We start from the raw sequence: 27709 nt of genomic DNA, 5'->3' as shown, positions 1-27709 counted from the left end.
CAGATAATAACACAGTGAAATTATTAGTCTTTCCAAATGGAGGTAAAGTACAGAGGATGGATTTTTGTTTATAGCTAATGGTGCAAGGAGGCTACCTTTATTGCAACTTCCATTTAGTAGATTAAGGACATTAGAGATAATATTGTCGTTTTGAATAAACTGTTGTAGCCCTGGTAACCGTTTTAAAGGCTATATCTTTACTTGGTAGATCATCTAATGCACCTTTCCTTTCCCCAAAAATATATAAAAACATTTCAAGCTAAAAAGATGACATTTCTGTTTTGCTCAAAATGTTGGTGTACAACACCCATTTGGTGTAAAGAAGTGTTATAAAGCACACTGAATACCTGACAAATTTGTTGCAACCTTGTTAAAGGCCAAACAAATATCCTCAGAATGAACTGCAAGTAGAATGAGCGAGGAGCAATGATTAGTTGATTGCTTTGTGATTTGAGTCAAAGATACGGTTTGCTACATGGAACGTCATGTGGCTGAATGAGAATTACAATGTGATTACTATGAATGATGCTTATTTAGCAAAGTTAGACAGCTTTGTGAGGAAGATTTTTTTTAGGCTGTCTACATGCCATATACAAAGCATAATCAAAGCAATCACACTAAAAAGCCTATGGTAACAAATGCTCAAAAGCACTTTTCCTTTCCACAGTTTCTGACGGCAGCTTTGTTTCTGTGGCTGTTTTGAGCTATGTTTGACACAGAGGGATGAAATAAGCCATTGGTGGATGGGTACTGGCATGGTCTTGTCAGATTTGAAGGAATAACTTCAGATAGTGTAATAAATTGTTTCTCAGCAGTCAGTTGTATGAAATTTCTTGTCTAGAAATTACAGTAAGACGACTTAAAACACAATTTTAAGTTGAGCTTATGAGCGGGCGTTCAGGCCAAAAACAGCCCTGTGTTAAAGCAATAGCAAGGGGCTGCATTGGTGGGTCTGTGTTGCTTCAGGCGCCAGTGAGACAATGAACTACAATCCAGGAAGTTCACTTTGACACCAGATCCATAAATTTGAAGGTTTATCAGAAGCCAAAACACTGCGCAGCGATTTGTAATACTCTCACACAGGATCTTAAGACTCTGGAAAGTTATCACAGCGACAGTTATTTTATCTTTTGTGCAATGATCGTGACGTAAACAGCTGTAATATGCCGTTCACGTTAGTAATCTACCAGGAATGTGCGCTTGCACTTATTAGATTGGCTACTGCAAACTGATGCCTGCCGTGCCTAATTATAGGTGCTAAGCCATGATTGGAAAATCACTGCTTGGGGGAGGGCTTTGGCAGTCATTTGCTTGTATAATACCTTACACACGCTTGCACACACAGACATTTCTTCTGGCTGCTTCCCGTCCTTTTAACTGTGCTTATTGGAGGTAACCTTAAAATTGAACACACAGGTGCAAGTTTAAATGTTTTATTTTTATTACCATATAATATTCATTTCAAGGACTTCCTGATTTCACTGACCTCAGTAGAGTAAAACTGGCTTTACCAAGGACATGCACAATTTTGAAAGCTCTATTCTTTTCAAGGAACACTGGGAAATTGAGGTACATCTCAAAATAGTCATCGCAGCAGGATATTTTAGCCTATGCTTTTCCCCACTTGGTTTTCTGCCCTGTGTCTTATGAAGGCTCCATAAATCATCTTGTAATTTGGCTCATCCTCTGTCCTTAATAGTAGGAGCTGTGTGGCATATCCTCCACTTCTGTGAGGGAATGTGTGGCGTTGTGTGAGCGTGAGCAGGGGCGTAACACAACTCTAAGTAGGGTCTCTCTAACACATGACACATCTTAATGCTCACGGCTTCCAGGACACCAGAGGACTGGACACATGATAGCTGTTGTGGAGCTGCTGTGATTTTCCTGGAGCTGTTTGAGCTCCTGTGCAGGGCTGATGCACTGTGCTCTGATTCACAATAAAGTGACAAAGTGATGAGAGAGAGAGAGATGAAGAACAAGATAATAATGCATTTAGACTATGAGATTATTGATTTAGGACCAGTAGTAGCAGTTGACACAGATGCATGCTCAAGTTCATCATCATTTCCAAAAATGCACGGTGTCAGAAATGCCTCTGTGCGCAATTGATGTTACCACTGTGAAAGCGGATGAGACCATTTTAATAGGTGTGTGGGCTTTTGTCTCCAGAGATAGCTTTTGTCTCAGAGTTCAGGATATGAAACGATCGCCGTGACATTCAAGTGTAATATAGTCAACATTGTCAACTACAGTTAACATGTTTTAAAATCTTAATAATCAGAACTGATTTGATTGCAACAAATGTGCCATGTGTTGCCGCCACATTTTGGAGAGCATTGTTGAAACTAAGTCTTGTGTTTTGATGCCTGTTGTGTGGACAGCCTTATTAAATGTGACAATGTGATCACATCCTTATGCTTTGTTGATTTGATCAAAAAAAAAGTTATTAATTCTATAGGGGCTAATATTGTGACATTAGCAGATCAGTGTCCCGAATAGCCATAGAGAGCCGAAGTGAAACAACATCCGGGTTTTGTTCCAGAAGTAAGAAAACATTCAGAAGAAGACGTTTTTAGACAGCTGTGATTTTTATAGAAGCTGGAAAAATGACTTTATAAGAGAGCTTTGGTGAATTTTATGGATGGACAAAACCAAGCTACGATGTCGAAAATACAGGTACTTGTAAAATTTCATGGGAGCTGTAGTTTTTTCTGTGCTCATAAAGTAATTGTTGTTTTCAGAAAGGCTGATGAAAGAAATGCTAAATAAGAGATTGCGTTGAGTAGAAGCTAATGGAACAGAGGCTAGCCCGGATGTGACATCATGACTTTGGCTCTGTATATGCTCTCCTGGTAAAGACATTACAGGTTCTTTGGAAACTGGAAGCGTATAGGGGACTATATTTAAATGATAATGTAAACTTTGAAATAAAATGTAAGTCCACAATAGCATTGTAATTTTCCACATATGTATGTTTTTATTTGAGTAAAAATGAAAATGCAGTAATCCAATTTTCATTTTCACATACGTTTGGGTGTTCCATGACCATATTAAGAAAAGGAAAAGCTGTTTGACATTTAATTTTCAAAGTCGTATCCTGCTGAACAGTAGACAATATTCAAATGGTAATTCAAATTTGAAAATTAAAATGCAATATTAACAATGCCTGATTTTCCATTTATGCAAGCATTATTTAAGTCGCCATTAATTTATAATTTTCTAACGATTTGAAAATCAAAACAGCATTTGACATTTCATTTTCAAAGACTTAACCTGCTCTACAGTGGACAATATTCAAATGCAATAAGCGAAACAGCGCCCCCAGTCTATTGCCAGTGTTAAACAGCTTTTCCATTTTCATTTTAATATGGTCATAGAACGCCCATACGACTGTGGGGAAAAGAAAATTGGATTATTGCATTTTCATTTTTACTTAAGAAATTATATGCCATTGTGGAATTACATTTTCATTTCCAAGTTTACATTATCATTTTAATATAGTCCCCTATACGCTTCCATACTAACAGAGCATCAACAAAAGTAATGAAAGGTTAACTCACGTTGTATTCAAGAAGAAATAGTTGTAACTTTGTGCCATGTACAGTAATTGTAAAATGTGCATTTGTTTTTGTTTTCCAGTTACAAAAAAAGAAGAAATATAATATGCTTTTTTATTTATGCTAATTACATGCTTTATGTAATTAGATCCTATTTCCCATTATTTGTGGCAATTTATGCAGTCACTATAAAAATCCAAACCTCAGATACTTAACACTGCAAGTGTTTGAGATAAGTGACTCACCTACAAGATTGTGGTTCTTGTGAAATGTAGCAAAAACAGGTCTTCAATTGGAACCAGTTCCTGACTCCTGCACAGTCGCTGCTGCTATTACTATTTGTCATAGAGATTTCTGTTGGTTCCTGAGAACTTATGTCCTATAGTTCTATAGTCATGTTTATTTATAAGGTATACCTTATTTGGAGTGAAACTGTAGCTGGAAGCTGACATGATTAGTGGAGATGTTTTTAAAGGGAGTATTTATCTCCTGCTGAAAGACACCCTAGAGAGCTATCATTTCAGCCATACAAGTCAACATAACTGAGAAGCTGCAAAGGTATGATTGTCTATATGAGGGGCCCGAAGGGGTCATCAGAGGCAGCTGTGCTGTATTGACAAGACTCATTGATGAAAAATACCCAGATTTTCTGTAAAGAGCAGGTCTCTATAGACACAATTTCACCCTGATTTAATTTCCTTGTCCATTCAACATTTAAGTTTTCTGATGCAAGATGACAGCATTCACTGCAGTTAACCATAAACTATTTGCCATGCTTACCGCAGTCATTGACTACGTAGCTCCTTATCAGTGATGCAGACGTCAGAATCCACACAAGCTCCCAAAAACTGACAGAATAGGTTTCAAAATGCCCCCAGAGAAACCTATGATTGATGTCACACTAGTCCATGTTTTTAGATGTTTTATGGTTTAAACTCTGCCTGCTGTAGACTAGCATCTGCTAGCTGCATAACCTTTTATCTATCAGTATCCACTGTCCTGCTCTCTGTCCCCTCACTCCACCACCTCTCAATCTCCCTATTTTCTAATATCTTTCTCAGTATGTGCACTCTTTCACACACTTGTCTTTACTGCTTCTATTCTAATACTCATGCTACAGTCTACAGTCCTTGCCCCTCCTCTTCAGTATTTTCCCAGATCTGGATCCAACCCAAAGTAATGTTGTGGTTATATAACTTACAGAGATATGTGTGTTACTGTAACACAGTCACATTGATTAATGCTTGTGTTGAAAACAAACAATTGCACACAATACAAGTGTATCTAAAGTTATTTCAATTTTGTTTCCTATGACCAGTAGCTCACCAAGCCATTGGCACAGTTCCAGTACAGTCACACTGTAGTTCTAATGGAACAGTTTCAATTGATAGATGACCATGCCATTGTTAATGGTCTAAAAGGTAATAGCTAATGCAGGTACCAAAATCCTCCAGGTAGCACTCACCAATTTTATTTTGAGTGATGTTAAGAGTAACTTGCTAAGAGGCCTTCATCACAGTATCATCCAAGATGACCATGGTAAAAGGTAACTGTAAATACACATACAGAACTTAAGGTATATGCATTGCATGCAGGTGGCTATATCCAGAATAAATAACATTTTGAGGTATTGTAATTAGTATAAGGAGAGGAAAAAGTTGGATTGGTGCATCCCTATGAAAATGACTTGAGTAATACTTTTCTGAAAGTGTAATTGATATTTACTTATATTCTATTTGGTTGGTTATTTGTGAAGCAATTGCACAACAATTACTGTTTTCATTAATTTCATATTAAATATTTCCTTAACAAACACTGTCACCATTATAAATTATAACAATTGCATTTTTAGTTGGAACTACTTTTGCTAAAAGATGCATATTAATTTACCATTGCTGTACACTGCAAATGTGTGTGCTTGCAAACACCATGTAGGTCATAATATTTATATCATCTTTTAATTTGTAAATGGTGAAATTAGTGACATTATGAATATATACATTTCAGCATTTTTGGTAAGACAAACCATATATCTTTGGTGAGAATTTTGCTAAGAACATATGGTATCTTCACGGTGAATGCGGAGAAAGGCAACGACATACATGCATCAGAGTTTCAGACTCTCTGACTCTGACTTCCCCTTTAAGTACTGGGACAGAAAGGTACACATTTTCTCAAAATAAAGAAGAAAGGGGGAAGTCAAAGTTGTAATGCTACCAAAATTGTAGCATGATTAAAAGTTGATAATAAAATTTGTATGTGTACATGGGGTCAGTGGACGTCATATTTGCACACAAGTGATCTATTAGAGCTGTTGTAACCTGCTTAAATCAGAAGATAATACTCAAGCACTAGACAAAAGTATTACAATCTGGTTCTGAATTATAGAACATATAATATTTTGCCTAATGTTAAAGTAGAAAAATACCCAATAACTGAAGGGTTTAAGGGCTGACAGAGCGTGCTGAGTGAGTCCCCGTATTATCAGTAATATTGTTTCCACGCCGTCATCTAGGAATGGAATATGATGCAGTAACATTAGGATGTTGCTGTGCTGCACAGCGAGAAGGATGGGTCATGTTCCCTGTGGCTCTGATGACAGGAATATAATGTCTTTAACCTTTATCAAACGCACCAGATTGAACATACTGGCGTGTGTTTGTGTTATTGTAACACAATTACGTGTTACTACAAATTCTACAGCCAGAGGCACACTGCTAAAGTGATGGCTTGCTGCTGTACTGTTCTAGAGCAGTGAGGACTGGTAGAGGGAAACGCAGAGCGAGGTCAGCTGGATCTGCTTCTTTCCTGTCCTGGAAGTACATTTTAATGATTTGATTATGATCGATTGCTGATATGATTTCATCATTCACTGTTGTCCTGTAGCACATTTATTACTGTTGTCCATCATCTAACTGTGCTCCCCACTGATGGGATAAGCTGAGCAGAATGCTCTCTCTGTCTCTGTCTCTCACTCGCTCGCTCGCTCTCTCTGACCATAATAAGGAACAGTGTTCCCATGTGTACAGTGTAATTCAAGAAAAAAGACAACGTAATGTTTGCACATATGATTTACCTGCTGAATGGAAAGATGGTGGTGAGAACTAGGCTATACAAGAAAAGAGATGCGTTGTTCTGCTAGTTTTCCCTCAAGCTATGACCTGCTCTGATATACTGTGTTTTACTGCTTCGATGGTATTGTCAGTATTTTTTGCCCAAGTAAATATTGAATTTTGGTTTGGTTTGGGAGTGTGTTGAGTTCTTGGTATTTAAGTTTTATTTTGGTAGAGAACTTGGTTCTTAATTCTTTTTACAGGCTGCAGTGTTGCTCTGTCTCTACCTTGTGTTGTTGGCAGAACTGTTTTCTCTGGGTTTCCAGCTGTCTCTGTGACCAGGTTTTGGTCACTCAGTCTTTCAGTATCTCTGTTTCTAGCCACTCATGGTAATCTGCCACTCAACATTGTCTGCTCAGTTCTAAATTGCTTTGAGGTTTTTGTGACAGATGTCCAGTGGTTGATGCACTTTTGTTTTTCTTTGGCTATCATTTGGTTGGTCCAGATGTCAAAAGTCTCTGCTGAGACTGTGAAAAAATGCAGCCTTCTCATTCATTTGAATGAGGTCGGTTTGTCGACACAGCAGGGGACGGGGAGCAGTGGCTGCTGGCAAACAAACACAGGGTCCCTCTGCAAAAAAATCGAACTTGGCTCCTCTTTTGTCGGACTGAAATGTGACACCATTCAGCAAGGTGCTGCGTTGGCCAATCACATACGTAAAAACGCAGATTCCTTGTAGTTTACTTTGTAACTTCATATTTCTACCGTTTATCTTACAATCATTGAAATTAAAAATAAAATGATTGCTGCCATGATAACTTTCCAGAGCAGTAAAATTCTTCCTCATAATGTTATAAACCGCTGTGCAGTGTTTTGGCATCTGAGAAGCCCTCAGGAGCATGGATTGATTGCTGAAACTGGACTTCCTGGATTATATTTTTTTGTCCCACTGGTACCTGAAACAACATGCACCATCCCCCCCCAGCCCAACGCAGCCCTTTGCCGGGCTGTTTTCAGTCTGAATGCCCACTTAGAGGAACTGTGCCTAATGACCAGCTGGTTGAGGGGACTTCTTGACATCTTGTCAACACAGAGCTTTGTAACAGTTGGGGCTAACTGGTTTTGAGGTGTTGTGAGAATTTTATTTCTCTTTTTTTAATCCTGAGTAAAAGTGGAAATTGGCCTAATTCAGTGCATCATCCATTGTTTGTTGTGTTTCTTTGGACTCAGAGGATGTTCTTACAGATTTCAGTATGGAGTGTTTAACTGTTGCATGCATATTTTCACATACAAAGTTCTCTTGGTTTTTGATTATTTGTTGAATATCTTGGAAAGAGAACATACTAATAAAGATAACATTTTGCTTTCTTTTTTTGTTATTCAATTTTCTTGTTTTTCCCAGTTTGTTGCTCTCACTCACTCACTCACTCACTCACTCACTCACTCACTCACTCACTCACTCACTCACTCACACACACCCACCCACACACGGACAGTGTCTACCTCGCTCTGTCTCTGTCACTCCTCTCCCTCTGTACAGGGGTCTGTTCTGTGCAGTGCTGGAGGTTGTGTGGTGGCTACGGTATGCTGTGTAGATTTTTGCTGCAGTGCAGCAGGCAGTATTGTGCTGCTGCCTCTGTCCCCCCCCCCCCGTATGCATTCATTTTTGTGTACATTGTTTGGGAGCAGTGGAACACTTCTAAACAGTTTTGCTGTAAAAAAAAGAAAAAAAGAAAATGACATTAGCCTCAGAGCTTCCGTCTCATTCATCATACCCGGCAAGCCCAACACTTTGTTGCTTTCCTTTTTTGTCCTGGGCACTTACATAGCTTTGTCAACATTTTTTATGATGACCTTTTGGAAGTTCTTATTTTCGTGCTTGTTTTCACTTCTTGCACATGCCTATCTTGAAGTTCAATTCCCACAGTTTTAGGCTGGTCCCCCCTGTGGCTGTTGTCTTTCAGAGAGAGATAGAGAAAAGGAGAGAGAGGGAGAGATGATGGGGTGGGCACTAAGTAACCTGTTTGTGGTGGTGAGTGCTGGGCTCTCTGCGCAGAAAGGCCAGTTGTTTTTCAGTTATACACACTAGGCTAGAGACGGTGAAGCACTCAGGTATAGTGTGTCAGAAACCAGACAAATGCAGCACCAGGGGACAGAGTGGAAGCTGAAACACTTCTGTACAAACAACATGTAGCTAAACTCACCAGCCGCGCAATATTTCTGAGATACTTTTTTGGGGGGGGACTCAATACACTCAATTGCTGTTGCATGCCATCCAGGCAGTGTTTAAGTTGCCATTTCAGCAACACCATTTAGCCATGACATGACATCACTTGACATTTCTGGTAGGTTACCTTCAGCCAGCTGATTAAGTGTCAGTGCTATCTGTGGGATATAGTTATCTGCATGTTGGAAAGTTCTGGTTGGGAGATGGTGGCGGGGTCTTCACAAGTGGGTGACAGGCGAGGTATGCGTGCGTATATGTGTGAGAAGGTGGCCATGCTCGTGTGATTGGGTTAAAAGGTTGTGTCAAGCTCTGTGGGACATCATGAGGGGTGTGAAAACCTGAACAGCAGTGCAAAGGATATACTTCTTCTAAACGATATTACATTTGTCATCAAAGTTAATTGAAAGAAATCAGGCTTGATCCAGTATAGGCTCTTGCAGCCAGATATGGAGGCAATGTCTTTTGCTAAGATTGTGGAGCGGCATGTACGCAAGGCACTAAAGGCAGAAGGAGCGCACGGTGAGTCCCAGCAGAGAGCTTGGCGAGCTATTCGACAAGAGTCTTGACATAATTACACAATTATTACACTTGTTGCCCTTTTTAAAATGGTCCAACTGTATAGATGTCATGACAGTAGACAAGTTAAACACGGGACATACAGTATTTTTTTTTTTGTTAATGTCAGATCACTCAACTGATTCACAGTGTGAGTGACATGAATAGTCTGTGACATATAAAAGAAGCACAGATGATGTGAACTCCATGTGAGCAGGGGAAAAGTCTTATCAAAGCAGTCTGCTTTCATACCAATAAAACTAATCACTGCATTGCAGATGATCAAAGCTGAAGGTCACACTTTGGTGTGTGTGTGTGTGTGTGTGTGTGTGTAAGAGAGAGTGAGTATGTTGGCATGTCTATGTGTATGTGGTTCACTCTCCCAATTATTTTTATGCAGCAACATGCCAAAGAGGAGGAGGTAATTTCATAATGTATGCAATGCTTCTAGAGTTTATTTTGTATTATTTGTCCTGCATAAAATATGAACCTTTTTCAAGGCCAAGTAAGGAAGCCAAGTAGATTGATGCATGGCTGTGGATCTACGGTGACAAACTCTTGAGAGACACCCAGAGCTTTGAAAACCTGGCAGACCTGCACAGCTCACATTGAGTTAGTCTGCAGTCACGCCTCAACATCTTATCCAACATGCGATATAAGAATTGCTCTCTGATAATGGCTAACAAAAGTAGTCATTTTGACAGACCTGCTCTTATAGCAACAGAGTCACGATACACGGGCCCCAAGGACAAACATCATGGCTGCCTTTTGTGATGCTCTCAACAGAACATCTCTTCTTAGACTTCTCTTTATGCTACTGTTGAAGAGTTATGTAACAGCTCAAAACCAATGTTGAAACTCATTGCGTCAATGTATTAACAAATTAAAGTGTACTGTATTTGAAAGAGAGACAGAGAATCACCAGATGTGATGTGAAAACCGATTAATGCCTCTGCTGCTTGTAGAGAAGTGGGAATTTGTCACCTAAATTGGCCAACATTTTCCATCAATATACAGTAGCATTGGTCAAAAATGAACATATTTACTCTGCTTTCTGTCTTGCAGCTATGCAGGTGTTAAAGAAGCTGAAAGAAGTAAAGACACAGGAGAAAGTGGGTTAGATAGACAAGATGGCTGAGCACCTTTAGGTTGTGCCACTATCGCATGACTTTAGAATCTCTTTGTGTGTCATTTGCACGGTGCACCTCTCTCCTTATTTCATATGCATTTAAGAGATAAATATGCAAATACTAGGTGGATATATTATGTTAATTGAGGTTGTGTATTCCGCTAGATTTACTAAGGTCATGCAATTTGTGACGGTCAGTTCTGGATGGAAATTTCTCTACCTTTTTAAGATCAGGTTTATGGATTTTTCAGATTGGATTTGCACAAGCCACAAAGGAGGTAGTGGTTATTTATATATATATATATATATATATATATATATATATATATATATAATATTATACAAATAACAAAAAATGGTTATCAGGAAGAAGTATTCTTTAGCAGCAAACAAACAGGACTGGGTGTTGTGGTTTTGTGTCAACAAGTCTTCCAAATTAAGCAACAAAATACGTTTGCCCTCTAGAACAACACATAGAAGCGTTTTGTGATCTGACGCCACTATCGCCACGACGACATCATTTGTCTGTGCAGTCCAAAACTGTTACATCATTGTTGAAAAATACATCTGTTTTATGACTAAGGTTAAGGTTTGGTTAGAGTTAGGCACAAAAACGACTGTTAGATTTAAGGAATGATCACGGTTTGGGTTAAAATGACTACTTTGTTAAGGTTGTGGGAGATTTGGCATTTGCTGAAACGTTTGAAACTGTTTGTGAACTTGAATTTGAACTTGAAGCACATTTGCTCTGTGGCATTTTCCTAGTAAATCTTGTCCAAAGTGCTTTTGTGGGAAACTCCTCAGTGTAATGGATGTTTTTCTCTGCTACATCATTAAGGGTTTACATGGTGCTTTAATGATGGTCCCTGAGCCTGTAGCATCATCCCTACACAAGTACGGATTTGCAGTGTGAATGTGGGAGTGTGTTATAACGCTGTATGCACAGCAAAGTGAGAAAAGGCCTGGCCAAGGTGTTTGACAGTGCCTTGCTCAGGCAATAACCAAGAGCCCCTACTGAAGCTGTGTACTCTGACAAACTATCAGACGTTAGCTTACAGAAATATGTTGCTAATTTTCTTCTTCAGCCCTTCCATTCCTCCCCGGCTCCCATCAAAGGATCTGATTAACATGGTACTGTTATATTGTGTTACATGACAAATGTATGATTCATGACCAGTGAGACCAATCTGTGACTGATCAGCTGTATTGATTTAAAAAAAAAAAAAAAATTTAATCTCAGGGAAAAGAAGCTGCCTGGAACAATATGGATTTGAGGCAGTGACCATAAATGCAGGGGAGGAAACGTGACCAGTATGTGATTAAATAAATACCACTGCTGGCTTCAATCATGTCATTTGCCAAATTTTTACATAATCCAAGCTGATTCCAAGGATTCAGTTTCTGGAATTCTTTTTCTACTTGCCCAGAGTCAGAAAAACTCATGAGGATGCATACCAAATGTCTTTGCATGCAGTTTTGAGCAGTGAACTTAGCCTAGCTTTCTATAGAATCAAATATGCAGACCTGCTAAAAGATAGGTTAATGTACTTTCTCCTACACTGAAGGTTAAGTACTTTGTACCCATTAGTCTGATGTTAATCTTTAAAAAAATAAAAAATATATATATCTGCAGACCCCTGCGATTACATAGGGCTTATTATTTAAAAGGAATTTATCTGTATTATTTTGAATATTTAACCACATTTAGTGTCAACTACAGTAGGTAGTATCTCTATGCTACAGGAAACATAACTTTTAGATCCTAAGGGGCAACAAATCCATGTGAAAATCAATTTAAACCAAAGGCTGGTTTTGGAATGTTTATGGTGTAATATATAAACAGATAAAAATCGAATCCATCCATCCCTCTTAGTATTTCTCCTTATACACACTGTAATTGAAACTGTGTGGTTTGTTTCAGAATCTCCTAAGTACTGAGGGAAACAGAATATAACATTACAGTGCTGACCTAATTGCCTGACCTCCCCATGCTATTCATCTTTGTGATATAAGCTCCTCACTATTTCCAAGGAGATCATTAGGGAAGACCATTCAAGCACTCACAGTGGTGAATACTATAATATTCTACACTAGATGTACTGATGTGTAAGATAAAGTTACCTCATATTGAGTATTTCATTCATGGAATAATGTATAATCCATTGAGAATACATTGCGATGAAAGAATAATGACATCTACTGTAAGTTAAGTATTGAGTATGTTGTCGTCACTGTGTATATTATTGTTAGTTTTTAGAAAAAGAAGGGTGGAGGGGTAAGAGATAGGTGTTAAGTTTAAGCTTTTTTTAGAGGCAAATGAGAGAGGAAAAGTGAAGAGTGGCTGCTGCTGCTGCTGCTGCTGCTGAGGATCACATGACAGATTGACAGAAAGAGGAGTCTGTAAATGAAGAAGAGAAGAATTTTTGTCACAGCATCTTCACAGGTCACTGTGCACAATCACTGCACTGCATGCACTTAACTAACCATGTTACTCACAGAACCAGGTAATCTGAGAACATTTTTACATGTGCAGTTGAAACCTGGTAACTGTAAATCCACATAACTGTTTTCTTTTGTTTTTGTTTGTTTGGTTTTTTTTGTGTGTCTGTGTCAGAGCTGATGTCGCAGTGAGAGGGCAGACAGAACACAGCTTTTCCTCACAGCATGTTTCTGACTTTTACAAACAGTTAGATGTTCACTGGTAGAAGCCAACTTAGATTTTGACAGGCTATGTTTTAGTTTTAGTTGGACTTTGGATGGATGAATTATTTTAAAAACCAGAATATATCATGTGTAATTATCTCTCCTTTCATCCTCCTGCACTACTCTCACAGTGTTAAGCTGCCACTATACTCTGTCAGAAGTGCTTGATGAATGGTTGAATAGCTTTCCAACTTCAGATTAGGGGGTGCTGTGTCTGACCATTTGTGTAACTTTCCCAAACTGACAATCTGACATTCACACCCGCTTCACCCCGTGATTTACCAGCTGTGCAGAGGTGAAAAAGGAGCTAGGGTTTGAACTTCTCTCTCTACCTCTCTTTTTACATTCTTGACACAACTATTTATGTCATTTTTCATGTGACAACAACAACCGAGTGCTACACTATGAATGCCTTCCAGGACAGACTGTCTGAAAATGTGCGCCGTTATCCCCATGTTTAATCGATATTGTGTCTCCCCCGTCTCTTTGACAGCCGGCTTTTCACTCCATCTTCCAGTGTGGCTGTTCAAAACAACTATAAACACTTTTGATATCCGACGTGGTTGAACAACACATTGTGCAAACTAGTTCTGATTGAGCATACCCCCACCCTTACTCTCTCTGTCTGCAGTCTTTTGTCATGCACAGGCGTACATTTAAAAAGCTGATTAGAAACCCGGTTACCCATATACATGGCCAAGAAACAGGAGAAATCTAGCTGTGAAAATCTGATTTCTCTAATCCCCTACCCCAATTATGGAAAACAGGTTTCTCGTTTACATGACGTTTAAGAAATCAGCTCACTGGAGTAACCTGTAAGTGCATGTAAACACACTGACTGTTACACTACTTAACTCCTCACTCTAGATCTACAAATTGTTGTTTTGAATTTCTGTTTGTGAACAGATTAAATCAACAAGATACAGCATGTTAAATATTGAGCATTGGAGACATTTGTAGGCACTTCACTGAGGAGATCGCAGGTCTAGCCATTTCCCACCTTTATGCTAAACTAGGCATAGAAAACAAGGGAGCACAAGAGAGAAACTAAATTGAAACTTAACTTTATTTGGTACTTATATAATGTAATTCTGTGTAATTGTGTGGTTTCGAAGTGAAGTGTATGGATCTGCAGTTGCACACTCTCTAAATGGTGACGCCAAGGGATTAACCTGTGACAGCAGTCTCATGAATGGGTCAAACCCAGGTTGAATGTGTATTCAGTTGAGAATGTCATGCGCAGATTTCCTGTGTAATAGGGGTATAATTAATGCAATTATATGGAAACATGTTCTCGATAATGTGGTTTTGGTGCCATGAATTTTATTGAGTTTTTTTTAATCTCCTGTGTATTATTTGGATTTATTGTGCTTTGTACTTGTTTTTTTGTACTGGCAGTGATGTTTGTAGGTATGTGTCCTGGGTCTCTGACGCATTAAAATCTGAAAGGATGCAGTACGCATCTATTTTTTCCCTGACAATGCTACATTCATTTGTGAACAACAAATACGTGCTGAAATCATATATATAAACTAAAGAAACTTCTCTGTCAAAAAACTTGGTGTAATTTATTATCAGCCTGCAGCCTCTGCTCTCTGTGTCAGGGCTGAGCACAAAAACACATACACGGAGCGCAGTCAGAACAACAACGAGGCGGTGGAGATTACTCGAGTTGATGACAACTACGCTCATTACTGTAAATGCAATAAAACCTTCGAGTAAAAAGCCAATACTTTTTCAATACACCTGTTCAACAAGCAAAAACGTGAACATGTAGAAAGCGATATTTAAATCTTCTCTGTCTGCAGTCTGATCCACTGCTATGTTTACACAAGCACAGCGTGCTAGCTCGGCTAATAGCAAGTTGTTACAAACAAGCTAAAACAAAGCTGTCTGTTTGTAGTCTAACTGTTTAGCTTTGTTTGTCACGTATCTTAAAATTTGTCAAATTCTTGTAAACTTACGGCTGGCTGAGACAAACTAACCCCTCCTCTCTCTGCCTGCGGTAACTTACCTGCAGTGAATCACAGCAGCAGCAGAGGGAGGAGGACAGAGGACAGGAGGAAGGACTGATACTGACTGATGTCTGTGTTCTTCATTCTTTCTAAACTTCACTCAGTATTTTGATGTCAGGAATATGATTTATTTATTTTATGATTTATATATTTATTATATTTATGATTTATTTTAGCTTTGTTACCAGTGAGATATTATTGAGTTTATATAGTGACTTTGCTGTTGTAAATGTTACTGTTGCTGCTCTAGAAACATTTAGTTTTATTTAAAATATTAAATTCTAATCCTTTTCTGAATTTATTCTTTTTTAAAAAAAAGAAATATATTTTTTAAAAAGCAGTTATTTAGTAACGAAAAGGAACCGATAAGAGTATCGATAACAGTAGTAGTATCAATAAAATCCTAATGATACCCATCCCTAAACACGAGTTTAACATTACAGTTTGTCAAAAAAAACAAATTATATTGGGGACCCACTCAATATTCTTGGGACCCACTCAAATGTCCACCTGTGGGTCCCGGGGACTCGCTACATTGAAAACCTATCAACATCACGGTACTGGTACATTTTTATTGGCGACTTGATTGATCTGACTGTTGCATCTGTCTCCCCAGGGCATTCAACCTGTTCATTGTTCACTTGTCTTTCTGTTGCTATAAAACTTAAAGGAGCAGTGCTGTTAGCTGTCTACATGCTTGGCTTTACTAGAGCAAATGTCAACATACACAGACAGACTGTAGATGAAGTCAACCATTAAACTAACTTTCTCTTGTTTTCCATTTCGTGTGTGTGTGAGCCCTGATAAGGTGTGCATTTGCGGTTGACTGTAGCATTGGGTATTTGAATGCTACCTTGAGATTCTTTGCCTTTTTAAGCCAACAGTCTAATCCACAGTCTCCCCAGTGGTCTCCTTATCTCCCTCTTATCTGTTTGTGGTGCACTTTATTTCCTTTCTTCCTCCTCTGCTGTATCACTTTTCCCTGCAAGGGCAACATCGGCTCCCCTAGACCTTCTCCAAAATGACCTGTCAGTAAAATCTGATCCTTTTTAGACTGAGCAGGACTGGTCTTTTGCATGCCAAAGTCCGGTTGATGGGGGCCAAATGTCCTCTCATTGCCCTCCAATTCACCATGGCAGCAAGAAAAGGTCTTCTAATATCTCCACAGTAACTCTAGATTCTGTTGACTCTGAAAAAGAAGGTTGCGACAGCAGAGGGATGCATGCATTTCTCACTAACCAAATCAGCAGTCTTTTTGAGCAGTCAGAATAGAGTGGGAAAATATGTGCGACAATCATGGATCAATGCGAGCAAGAGCAAAATATGTCAGATCTGAGACTTTATAATAGAATGAGCATTGACAGGGAAGCTGAGCCCCGGCAACTGCTGAACCTCTGCTGAATCAGAAAAAATTGGAAAGTCATCATGTTTTGTCCCAGACAGACTGTTGAAAAAGGAGAAAAGTTCTATACAAGACAAATAATCTGTGCTTTATTTTTCTGCCCCTTTTCTTTAGTGCAGGAGAAAATTGTTTCACAGTGATAAAACTGTTAATTATGAAATTAGACTTTCTAGCAGCTTGAGTGAAGGAACATGCAGGTTTATCAAGTTTGTCAGATACACTGTGTGCCTGCTCTACAGTTGAGACAACAAACTGCTCAATCACTATTAATTCACTTTAATCTCATTTTGTTAGGTTAATGTTGCTGGAGTAATATTTTTTACCATTGTGGGTTTTTCATTTGAGCCATGTTTGTTTTCCTTTCTTATTTCCATCACTACAATAGCTGAAACAAAATATCTATCAACTGCAATTTTCTCGCTAATGATATTAAAGGTTTGAATTTTTCATCAGGAAAACACTCACAACATTGATAATGTGCAGGGTGCTTGTCATCTAATGTTATTACAAACAATCTTGGTTCATACATAGTAGTGTTTCTGTGTTTGTGGCACACTCATCCACATGGGTCCTGGCTAAATCCAGTTGTCAGATTTACTGATTTGCACTGGTTCTTATTTGATTACCCCACTGATGTGAGATGTTGGCTGCAATGTTGATGGTGAGGAAAAGTAAGAGTAACTGACAAGGACACTCGGCGAAGCACCAAGGTCCTTGTGTCATATACACCCTGCACCGTGCCACTCCTTGCTGCTGCACTCTTCAGAAAACTGCCTTCTCAGACTCTCTTTATTAATGTGTTTTGAGCTGATCTTATTAGAAGTGCTGGGATAAAAATAGATTGAGGAACAGACCACTGAACACTATATATATATATATATATATATATATATATATATATATATATATATATATATATATATATATATATATATATATATATATATATATATATATATATATATATATATATATATAGGGATAAAGTGTGAGTAACAGGACAACTGAGGGTTAATGGCATTGTACTAAAACTACAACATAAGCAAAAAAGCCATCAGTGCAGTGAGGTGCCAGAATGGCATGTTGTCAGTTAACAAGTAGATTCCTTGTAGTTTTTTTTAATGTGTGTGATGAAATGTATTTGGTGCAAAATAGAAACCATATAAAATGCATGGTGAAGTGAATTTTTATTGTCCGATTTGATTTCAGTGACTTTAGGTCTATCATGACCCTTTGCCATAAATATGTCAACTGCTGTCAAAACATGTTCGTGAGTAGTAACTGATTGAAGTAATTGAAGCTGTCTCATAGTTTAATTCAATGACACAACACAAGGTGTTCGTGACTCAGTAAATATGGATGTGACTGATATATATTGTGCGGATGGTCTGAAGTCTCAGACTTGCCGGTTTATCCACATTATGTCATGGTGAGAGAAGGATCATGGCCCTTTTATGGTTCAGTATATCACACAGAAGATAGAGGGCCATATGTCGAGGCCCAGTTTTATTGCTCTGTGGTACAACGTGATGTATAGTGCAAGACAACATATAAGGCATTAGATATGTTGTGCTACATATGGCCATTGGGCTGAGCTTCATTACGTAAACATGTCTACAGGCTCTTCTGAAGGGGGAATATGAATGGAAGACTTGGATGATGAATATTTAGTCAAAGAAATTACTGTCATAGGCAAATATTGCAAATAAAATCGATCTTGGTGTTTAAAGGTCTGATCTAAGCAACTTTACCCTCCCAAAAAGAAGAAAAACAATCCCCTCCCTGTTCTGAATCACAGGTAAACACAGGTAATAACAATAAAAATTGTGTAACAATAAACTTTTATATTTATTCAAATGGAATATTTGAATAATAAATTAGTCTACAGCCATGCTAGCGGCTCTTTGAGGATGTACTGAGGCACAGCGGTGCGTTGAGCTAAAGGCTAATATCAACATGCTAACATGCTCACAATGACAATGCTTGCCAGGTATAATGTTAACTATTTTATTTTAACTTTAACATTAACATTTGCTAAATAGCACTAAGTACAGCTGAGGCTGTCATTAGTTTTGCAGGCATTTGGTCATAAACCAAATTATTAGACAAATTAAAACTTTGACCTGCTGGTGGCACTAGATGAAAAGTCGATTAATCCTATGGGGACCAGGAATGTCTGTACAAAATATACTGGCAATCCATTCAATAGTTGAGATATTTCAGTTTGGACCAAAGTGGTGGTCCGACCAACAAATCGACATTGCCGTGCCTCTAGTATGGCTATGCACTCTTGAAGCAGCATAAGTGAGCTTGTTGACAGAGCTCTGCATGTTAGCACAGGTGGAAGGCAGTGATTCCATAGATACTTCAACTACATTGTCAGCTTGCAATGCAGTGGCAGTTACTGGTCATTGAAGTTGCAGTTAACAGGAGCAATAGCAGATATCAACAACCACAGTAGCAAAAGAGAGCTGAAGTCTTGCCCTTTCTCTTACAGTAGGTACCCTCCGTTCCACTAACTTATGTAACTCAGTGGGTTTTGTCATTGAGGTTTTCTTTAATTAATCTTTGTAAGAAGCTGACACACGCTTCTTAACCACATTAAGAACATGTTACAGAAAAGACCAATTAAAGAAAGTTCCTTCACGTTCCTGTCTGAACCTACACTAAGTGCTCTTTTTAGGGTACATTTTGACGTTTTTACACATGCACAGGGACTTAAACATACACACAAAAAGAAATAACAGAAATGACTGTGATGGTTCAGTTATTTCCGCCCTGAAAGTAGGCTGACAGGGACATCAAATTTCTAGATGTTTGGACTTTAATGGCTTTTTGTGCAGAGGCCTCGGTTAAGGCTGGAAAAGCATGAACTATTCAGCAGTGTGTAATGTTTAAAAAAACAACAATTAAGTGAAATATTCATAATGGAATTGTCATGGCTCAGGAAAGTGTTATTTATTGATACAATGCATGTGATGGAAGCTGGGGAGTGGTTCTGTGTGGACAAACATGCTTACAAAACAGGCTTCTGCAAAAAGGCTGCTGTGCAACCTATAGAGCGTTTGAGCTGCCCAGGCCGTTTCTCCCTGTCCCACATTTTCCTTACAGTAGCCAGGCTACAGCTCCCGTTTAAAATCCAGTGCTAGCTTGTTTTTTGCTATCAGCGACATTGCAGTTGTTAAAAGCTGTTTGTTTGTTGTCAGCCTGGGGAGACATGACCTCTATAGTTGATAACTTAACCCAGACTTGGAAGTCCCACCTGCTCTCACATAGACATGAGCAGTGAGCGTGTGCTTTGATTATATGATGATTGTACTTTTCTGTCCTTTCCCCCTGTATTTTGCTGTTTTTCTAACCAGCAGAGTCAATTCCCTGTATGGTTATCTCAATGAATGAATTCTCTGCTGCTGTTGCAGCAAAGGGCTAGCTACAGGTATAGCAGGTGCTATGTGCATGCTTGTTTGTTTTTGTGTGTGTGTGACTGGAGTACAGAAGAAATGCTGACAAGCAGGAAGTCAAACTGTTAAAGTTGTGTCACTAAAACCTTTGAAATATGTGTGCTTACAGTACAGTGGTTGTGCATGCATGTATGTGTGTGATCCTGTGTATTTTTGCTGTGAACCACCTGTGTTCACCTGGGACTCATTCATTGATGCCTTTGTTGAGTCCGGCCTCACCCAGGGTGACCTGTACAGGAACAAAAGACCTCTCCCACGACATATTACTAACACACACTTGCACATGTTTGTGCATGCACGCACACGAACCCATTGCTCTGCTTTTCACTTCTAATTGGAGTACCATTGTTTCCCACCTGGAGTCAAGTCTAGACTTGTTTGTACTTGGGAAATAATAGAAGGTGAAATTAAGTCTGGGTCAGTAATTGTGTGTGTATAGGATATGTGTGTGTGTTTGTGTCTTTGTATGACTCACAGATGAAATCTAAATGTATTATCAGAGTTTTATCTGCATATTCCTTTCCCTGTCTTCCCACATCTGCTGCCTTTTAAGTCTGAATGGAGCTCTGTGTTGTTGCCTGATGTTTCTCTCAATGCTTTACTGTTCAAAACGCACATCAAATATAAAGCAAGCTTTGTAATACAGCACTCACGGCAAGTTTGTTAAAGAGTGAATAAGTGTGTGTGTGTGTGCTGGCCTGGTACAGTTGAATACAGTACAGCAGCTGTTGCTTGCACTCTGTCCTGTTAAATTTATAATAGTTTTAACCCCCCTCCCTCTTTAGAACATGGAGCAGGAAGCACTTTTGCGTGCAGCAGGCTCTTTAGTAACAGTGAGGAAGTGATGGGCATGATGTGTTTTGTGGTGTTCCAGTTAAACTATTATTAAATAGAATGACTTTGCAGTACAATAGCAAACAAAATAGTGATTATTCTTTGTGTGTATTTGTATATGTGTGTCAGAAACGTGTATAGTGCCACAGTCTCTTCTGCAAAATGGCTCATCAAACCTCCTCCACATCTTGCAGAATTGCATCTTGAATTTTTGGCATGCTCAAAAGGTTGCAAGACGTGCTGATTTGCATATTTATGATGTATTCATGTAAATTTGCGTATCACCACATGGACATGGAGGGAAAGTTTCTGAAAATTCAAATAGAATGGAACATCATCTACTTATTGTCGTATCACATCATAAATGAAATCATCTTTAGTCATTTTATGCATTTGCAAGAGTGGGAGGTGGGGCATGGTGATGCCAGTGCAGGCTTTTATCAATGTGGTTCAGGGCATCAACCTGTATATAGAGTATACCTACATATTTATACATATATTATTTCACAGATATTATTTCACTGATACTTAGTTGGTTCATTGACCAGGAAAGTTGCTGATATCTGCTTGAAAAGTCATTAAATGTGATGCTAGGCTGTTCTTGGAAAAAGGTGACTAAAGGGGACTTAATGGTCACCAAATAAAACAGAACAGCACTATACACTTTAAACTAACAATAGTAATATGCATGGCACAAGCTTTGATTTATTCCACAGTGGTGCTGGTACTGTAATTATACTGCATTCAGGTTAGACTGACTTTTAAGACATTTAATAGGAATGTATTTAACTCCATAGTCAGTAAAGCTGTCAGGAGTGTATGGCTTTTGAATTGTGAATGGAAAGCCCACTAAGTATTAAATTTGTATAGACCATGTGGTGTTTAAGTCCTGATGGGTTTCCGTCCCACCTGATTCTGTTCACTTTGTATAGTAGTGAAAGGGTTGAAATAATAACCAGCAGGCATTTACGTTGGCCAACTGAGCTTTAGAGAATCAACCATGATGTCTTTTAAACACCAGGGTCAATGTAAAATTACCGTGTAAAAGAGATGTTGTAATCTAAAGAGTACATTGTCCATAATGGAGACTTGTGTATTTTAAGTCTGAATTACATTTATATCAGTGGCTAGCTGAGTTGTGAGCAGGTCTTGTGTTCCTCTCTTATTGTCTTGATAGAGCCAGTGAGCACTTACTATGTTTACTCACTGAGTGGTTACAGTGATTACAGCAGCATAAAATGAGATGTACAAAGCAGGAGTGCTGAAACACTGCAACAGTGACTTTTATCAGTGCATATGCACCTGTTTACACATGTATGTACAGATACACATGTACAACTCTTCTGGGTTCTGGGTGGTTCTTGTTGTGCAAGATAGTAACCAGTAGAGCTGTAAATTACTGCTAAAAATATGTTAATATGAAATGCCATAAGTATGTGTAAAAAATGATGATAATATAAGGTATTGACAGAGGAATACAGGGCTCAGTAATGGACTCTGTGATTTTAATACAGTACAGTTTTTTTGCTGTTACTGACTAAGACCAAATATATTACAGTGAGCATGTGTATGTTAACAACAAACTTGCAGGTTAGTTGAAGACAAAAGTGACAGAGAATGGAGCCAATGACCAGGGCTTGAGGAGCCAGTAGGGGAAAAAAGTGTTGGATGTGCAGGTTGGGACTCTAATTCATTTAGAATTTTGGCTTTCAAGGATCCAGACATTATTATGAAATTACTTAAACATCAATAGTTTTTCTGGCCTTCTTGTACAGTAGCAGTAAATTATCACAATATGCACACCAAATTTCTCTGAACCCTTCATGTTATTTGCAACCTCTTTTATTGTGGCCTATTTGTTTTTATTTTAGTTGAAAAAATACTGAATTAATTATAGCTAATTGTTTCTTTATGGCCCGTTTGTCTTGAACTCCAATCAACTTTGTCTCCCCTTCATCCATCACAGCAGAAGAAGGGGGTGTTTGGCTCAGACATCTGATTTATCACCACTGACTGTTGGCAACTAGAAAATGCACTGTGGCTCCTGTTAGTCCAAGGAGAATGTCTCATCTTAGAGAGTCATCTTATCCTCATATAGTACCAACATATAGTTCAACACAATTATCCAAATACACCAGAAAAGAAAGGGTGCGGGTGAATAAATGGTGTGTGTATGGCTGAGAGACAAGTGTGTGAGGAAAGACCAAAGTTAGAGGGTTAAACTAAACTCAAAATGGGTACTATTATGCTAAACCGCTGTAATATTTTACATGTATATCCATGCACATACACATACATTAATACAAAAACATAAAATCTAAACACACACTGGTAGCTGTGGCCAGCAGTCTCAGCCAACTGCCACATGTTGAGGAATTCTGAGTGAAAATTGCATGAAATAGTCAGTCCTCAAACATTTTGGTGTGCATGCCCTGTATGTGTGGGCATTTAAACTGGCCGTTTTGATTAAAGTGTGGAACAAATCAGCCAGTCACAGTCTGGATTGACCATGTAGGTAGCCACTCCCAGTGGAGCTGTACAGTATCAAAATCTGCCATGGCAGAGGGCCGAGAACATGTTAAAATACAGTGATATACACAATGATAATAACACACTTTTTGCATGTAATCTGCATGTTTTAAGGATTGTAGCTTTTACTTCCTGCACTTTTTAGCGGCCATCTAAGTTTCTGTATAGACACTGAGCGGGTAGCTTCCTTGCTTCACAGTATTTTAAAACAACAGAACTGAGTTACAACACAATAGTCTCCATGGGACACACAAAGTGATGAACATGCTAGTAATTAGGCAAATGTGTATAGCCAATGTTGTATAGCCAATGTCTCTAGAAATATCAGAATCATCCTCAATGTTAAAACTAAAATAAACATTGTTAGCTCATTTTCCAAAACCAAATTGCATGTCTGGATGTGTTCATGAGTTTTTAGTGTCCCCTAGAAAACTCCTTTTGTGTTTTTGTGTTCTGTTTTGTTCGGAGTGACTTGCAGTGTTTCTGTTTTTCTATATTTGAAGCTCATTTCTTTATACAGTGTCTGTTTTGTCCATTTGTTGAGCTCTCTCAGCCAATGTGCAAAACAGGCATAAGTAAAGACCGCTGACTGTTGACCACAGCTAAAGCAGTATGTTGTGGAATTATGTGGCTATGAACAGTATGCTTTTCTCTTCATGTTACCTGCTCTTTTGGATGTTCATTTTACATTTTTAAGTTAAATATTTGTAGTGAAGTGTACTGTGCCCATTGCAGATTAGCTTAGTTTAGCTGTGTATAAGCTTAGTGCCCTCTACCAATAACCCAATATTAAATGGTGCACCAGAAGTACAGCAAGTGCGAACAAAGGCGGAGCACTCTCACAGCAGGGTGGGACAATTCTTTGTGCTGCCAGTGTATGTGCATGTTTCCGAGATCAAGAGAGAGCGGGCAAGAAAAAGGGAGTGTTTTTCCATTAATATTTTTGCATGCATATGCTGTGTGTGACAGTTGATATGCATACGTGCATGTGTACGCACTTTATGTAACTTGAGTATATGTGTGTGTATTGTGGTGCAAGGCTGCCCGCTTGTTTGCTCATGTCCTACATTAAAGTGTAGTAGCCATGCACATTGTCTGAGAGGGCACGTTTCATTTCAGTATTTATGTGAGTGCGTGCTCTGAGTTATAGTGGTGGGTGGGTTCTGCCTTAAGATACAAATGGCATCCAACCAGACTAGAACACTAAGTCTGATGAATCTGTTTCAGGGCAGATTCTCCCCACAGCAAAGCCACTATACCACTGCCTAATAGAGCATATTACTCTCCCTCCCCTATTAATCTCCCTCTCTCTATCTGTGTGTGTGTGTGTGTGTATATATATATATATATATATATATATATATATAAAATACTTAGATGGCATGGCTATAGGCAACATTTTTACTTGTTTGCATATGTGCATCTTGTACCGCCAGACTTGTTCCCAACCAAAACAATCAAGAAGATTTAATAATATGATAGTATGGATTGCTAGAAATTCTTACTAATGCAGTTTTAAATGCTCAGAAAGATATCATGGTCAGAATTTCAAATAATGATGCAGGGAGCAGTTATGCACAATGACAGACTTCAGTTTTTGCAGTATTTATAATGCTGAAATAAGTGCCTTTATGGGTAGCATATTTCCAGCAGAACAGATCAACATTTCTCAAAGGGGAATAAATACAGATGGGACATATACATTATATAGGCCTATTTAAAGACTTCAGCTTTAAATATAGCTGCACAGGTAGTTCAAAATCAGACTTATTATTTACTGATTATTCTGCTAAATATGGTGATTAAAACTTTAAAAACTGCAAACATTTTTACTTCATAGGCAGTTTTTCTTAGTCTAGTTTTTATCAGTGCGCAATTTCATAATGTGAGTTAAAAATGAGTTTTGTTAACTTCCCTGAACAGACAGTACTGTTACTCTGCTTTTACATCCACACATTTAAAATTACCCTTCCCTCAATTCTGACCAAGTGGTTAACTTCAAAATCTGTATAGTTGCTGAGACATCAGGGCATCTTAATGCAATACTCACAACACCGCATGTTGATAGATACAGTGGCTTCAGAAAGTATTCAGACCTCTTCAATCTTTGCACACTTTATGTTGGAGATGTCATTTTAAAATGGATAAAAGTACAATTTTTGTCCATCAGTCTACGCTCAATAACCCATAATGACAAGGTGAAAGTTTAGAAATTTTTGCAAAATTATTAAAAATTAAAAACTGAAATCTCTCATTTACATACATATTTAGACCCTTAATTCAGTACTTTTGTAGAAGCCCTCTTCTTCGGTAAGTCTCTACAAGCTTTGTACACCTGGATTTGGGAAGTTTATCCTATTCTTCCCAGCAGATCCTCTAAAGCTCAGTCAGATTGGATGGGAAGCATCTGTGTCTGTGAACTGCCATCTCCAGTTCTCTCCACAGATGTTCTATGGGGTTTAAGTCTTGGCTTTGGTTGAGTCCGCTCAAGGACAGTCAGAGACTTGTCCTGAAGCCACTCCAGCGTTGTCTTGGCTGTATGCTTCAGGTCATTCTCGCGCTTGCCGTTGGCTCTATTCATCCTTCCCTCAATTCTGACCAGTTTCCCTGACCCTGCCACTGAGAAGCACCTCCATAGCATGATGCTGCCACCACCGTACTTTACCATAGGGATGGTATTAGCCAGGTGATGAGCAGTGCCTGGTGTTTGTCAGATGTAGTGCTTGGAGTTCTGCCACAAGAGTTCAGTTTTTGTCTCATCAGACCAGAGAATCTTTTTCCTCATGCTCTGAGTCCTTTAAATGCCGTTTGGCCAATTCCAAGCAGGCTGACATGTGCCTTTTACTTGAGTGGCTTCCGTCTAGCCACTCTACCATAAAGGCCTGATTGATGGAATGCTGCTGAGATGGTGGTCCTTCTGCAGAGGACCGTTGGGTTTTTGGTCACCTCCCTGACCAAGGCTCTTCTTGCCCTGTTACTCAGTTTGGCTGGACAGCCAACTCTAGAAAGAGTCCTGGGGGTTCCAAACATCTTCCATTTCACAATTATTGAGGCAACTGTGCTCCTGGGAACACTCAAAGCTTTTGAAATGGTTTTATACTCTTGCCCTGATCTAAGCCTTACCACAATTGTATAGCAGATGTCTACAGAAAGTACCTTGGACTTCATGGCTTGGTTTTTGTCCTGACATGCAATATGAATTGTGGGACCATTTATATACACAGGTGTGTGCCTTTCTAAACCATGTCCAATCAATTAAATTTGCCACAGGTGGACTCACATCAAATTCTAGACACTCTAAAATCTCAAGGATAATTAAAGCAAACAGGATGCACCTGACCACAATTTGGAGTGCCACAGCAAAGCGTCTGAATACTTATGTAAATGAGAGATTTCAGTTTTTGATTTTTAATAAATTTGCAAAAATTTCTAAAGACATGTTTTCATTTTGACATTATGGGTTATTGAGTGTAGATTGATGGACAAAATGGCAATTTTATCCATTTTAAAATTAAATCTACAACACAATAGAGTGTGCAGAAGGAGGTCTGAATATTTTCTGAAGCCACTAGTTGAGTTCTTGGTTGTTGTAATCTTTCCTCCTCTCCATACTGGCTGTGAATCAACTGATTTGATTTAGACTGCTGATGCTTCATATTAGCAAAGCTACAACTTTGGAATGCATTTTTGGACAGAACAAGTGTTGTGGATTTTGTCTCCCATCTTTTACAGTGGGTTTGAGCTAGGAATGGATCACTTCATGGTCAGTATGAACAGCAGGAATGATTACAGCAACCAATATCTCTTTGAGCAAACATTTGGCGTGTAAGAATTGTATTAGATAGACCTAAAAAAAAAAAACAACCTCCACCTTTTAATTCAGCAGTTTAGCAAAGATGCACTGGTGAATCCAGTGCACTCCAATCCAGTGCATTCCTATCCCCTTTATCCATCAGATTGTATACATTCCTCTCTTCCTATCCCATGGCTCCTCTGTCACTCATAACTCTCTCTCTCTCTCTCTCTCTCTCTCTCACTCACTCTCTCTCACACACACACACACACACACACACACACACACACACACACACACACACACACACACACACACACACACACAAACGCGCTCATCTCCGCTCTCCTTTCCTTCTCTAGCCCCTCACTATCTCCCCCTCTTTGGTGCATATGGAAACTCTAAGAATAGCCCTGTCACCTGATGGGCCTGATAATACTGTATTGATGCA

The 27709-nt window shown here is 38.8% G+C and overlaps 1 protein-coding gene across 3 annotated transcripts in view; it reads left to right on the top strand.

The window, feature by feature from the left end:
- The window catches only part of fgf14 (fibroblast growth factor 14), a 105985-nt gene that overhangs the window by 9241 nt on the left and 69035 nt on the right, over positions 1-27709 (top strand). Inside the window, exon 1 of one of the 3 annotated variants that reach the window (XM_044216039.1) lies at positions 9137-9356. The exons of the other annotated variants lie outside the window; for them this stretch is intronic. Coding sequence (XP_044071974.1) covers positions 9284-9356 — 73 coding nt within the window. The 5' untranslated portion in view covers positions 9137-9283. Of the gene's footprint in view, positions 1-9136; positions 9357-27709 lie in introns of those variants that run through there. 3 annotated transcript variants of the gene reach the window in all.

Source organism: Siniperca chuatsi, linkage group LG12, assembly GCF_020085105.1.
Source record: "Siniperca chuatsi isolate FFG_IHB_CAS linkage group LG12, ASM2008510v1, whole genome shotgun sequence".
NCBI classification, from domain to species: Eukaryota; Metazoa; Chordata; class Actinopteri; order Centrarchiformes; family Sinipercidae; genus Siniperca; species Siniperca chuatsi.
The sequence above is the reverse complement of the archived record's forward strand: the minus strand, read 5'-3'. Positions and strand labels throughout refer to the sequence as shown.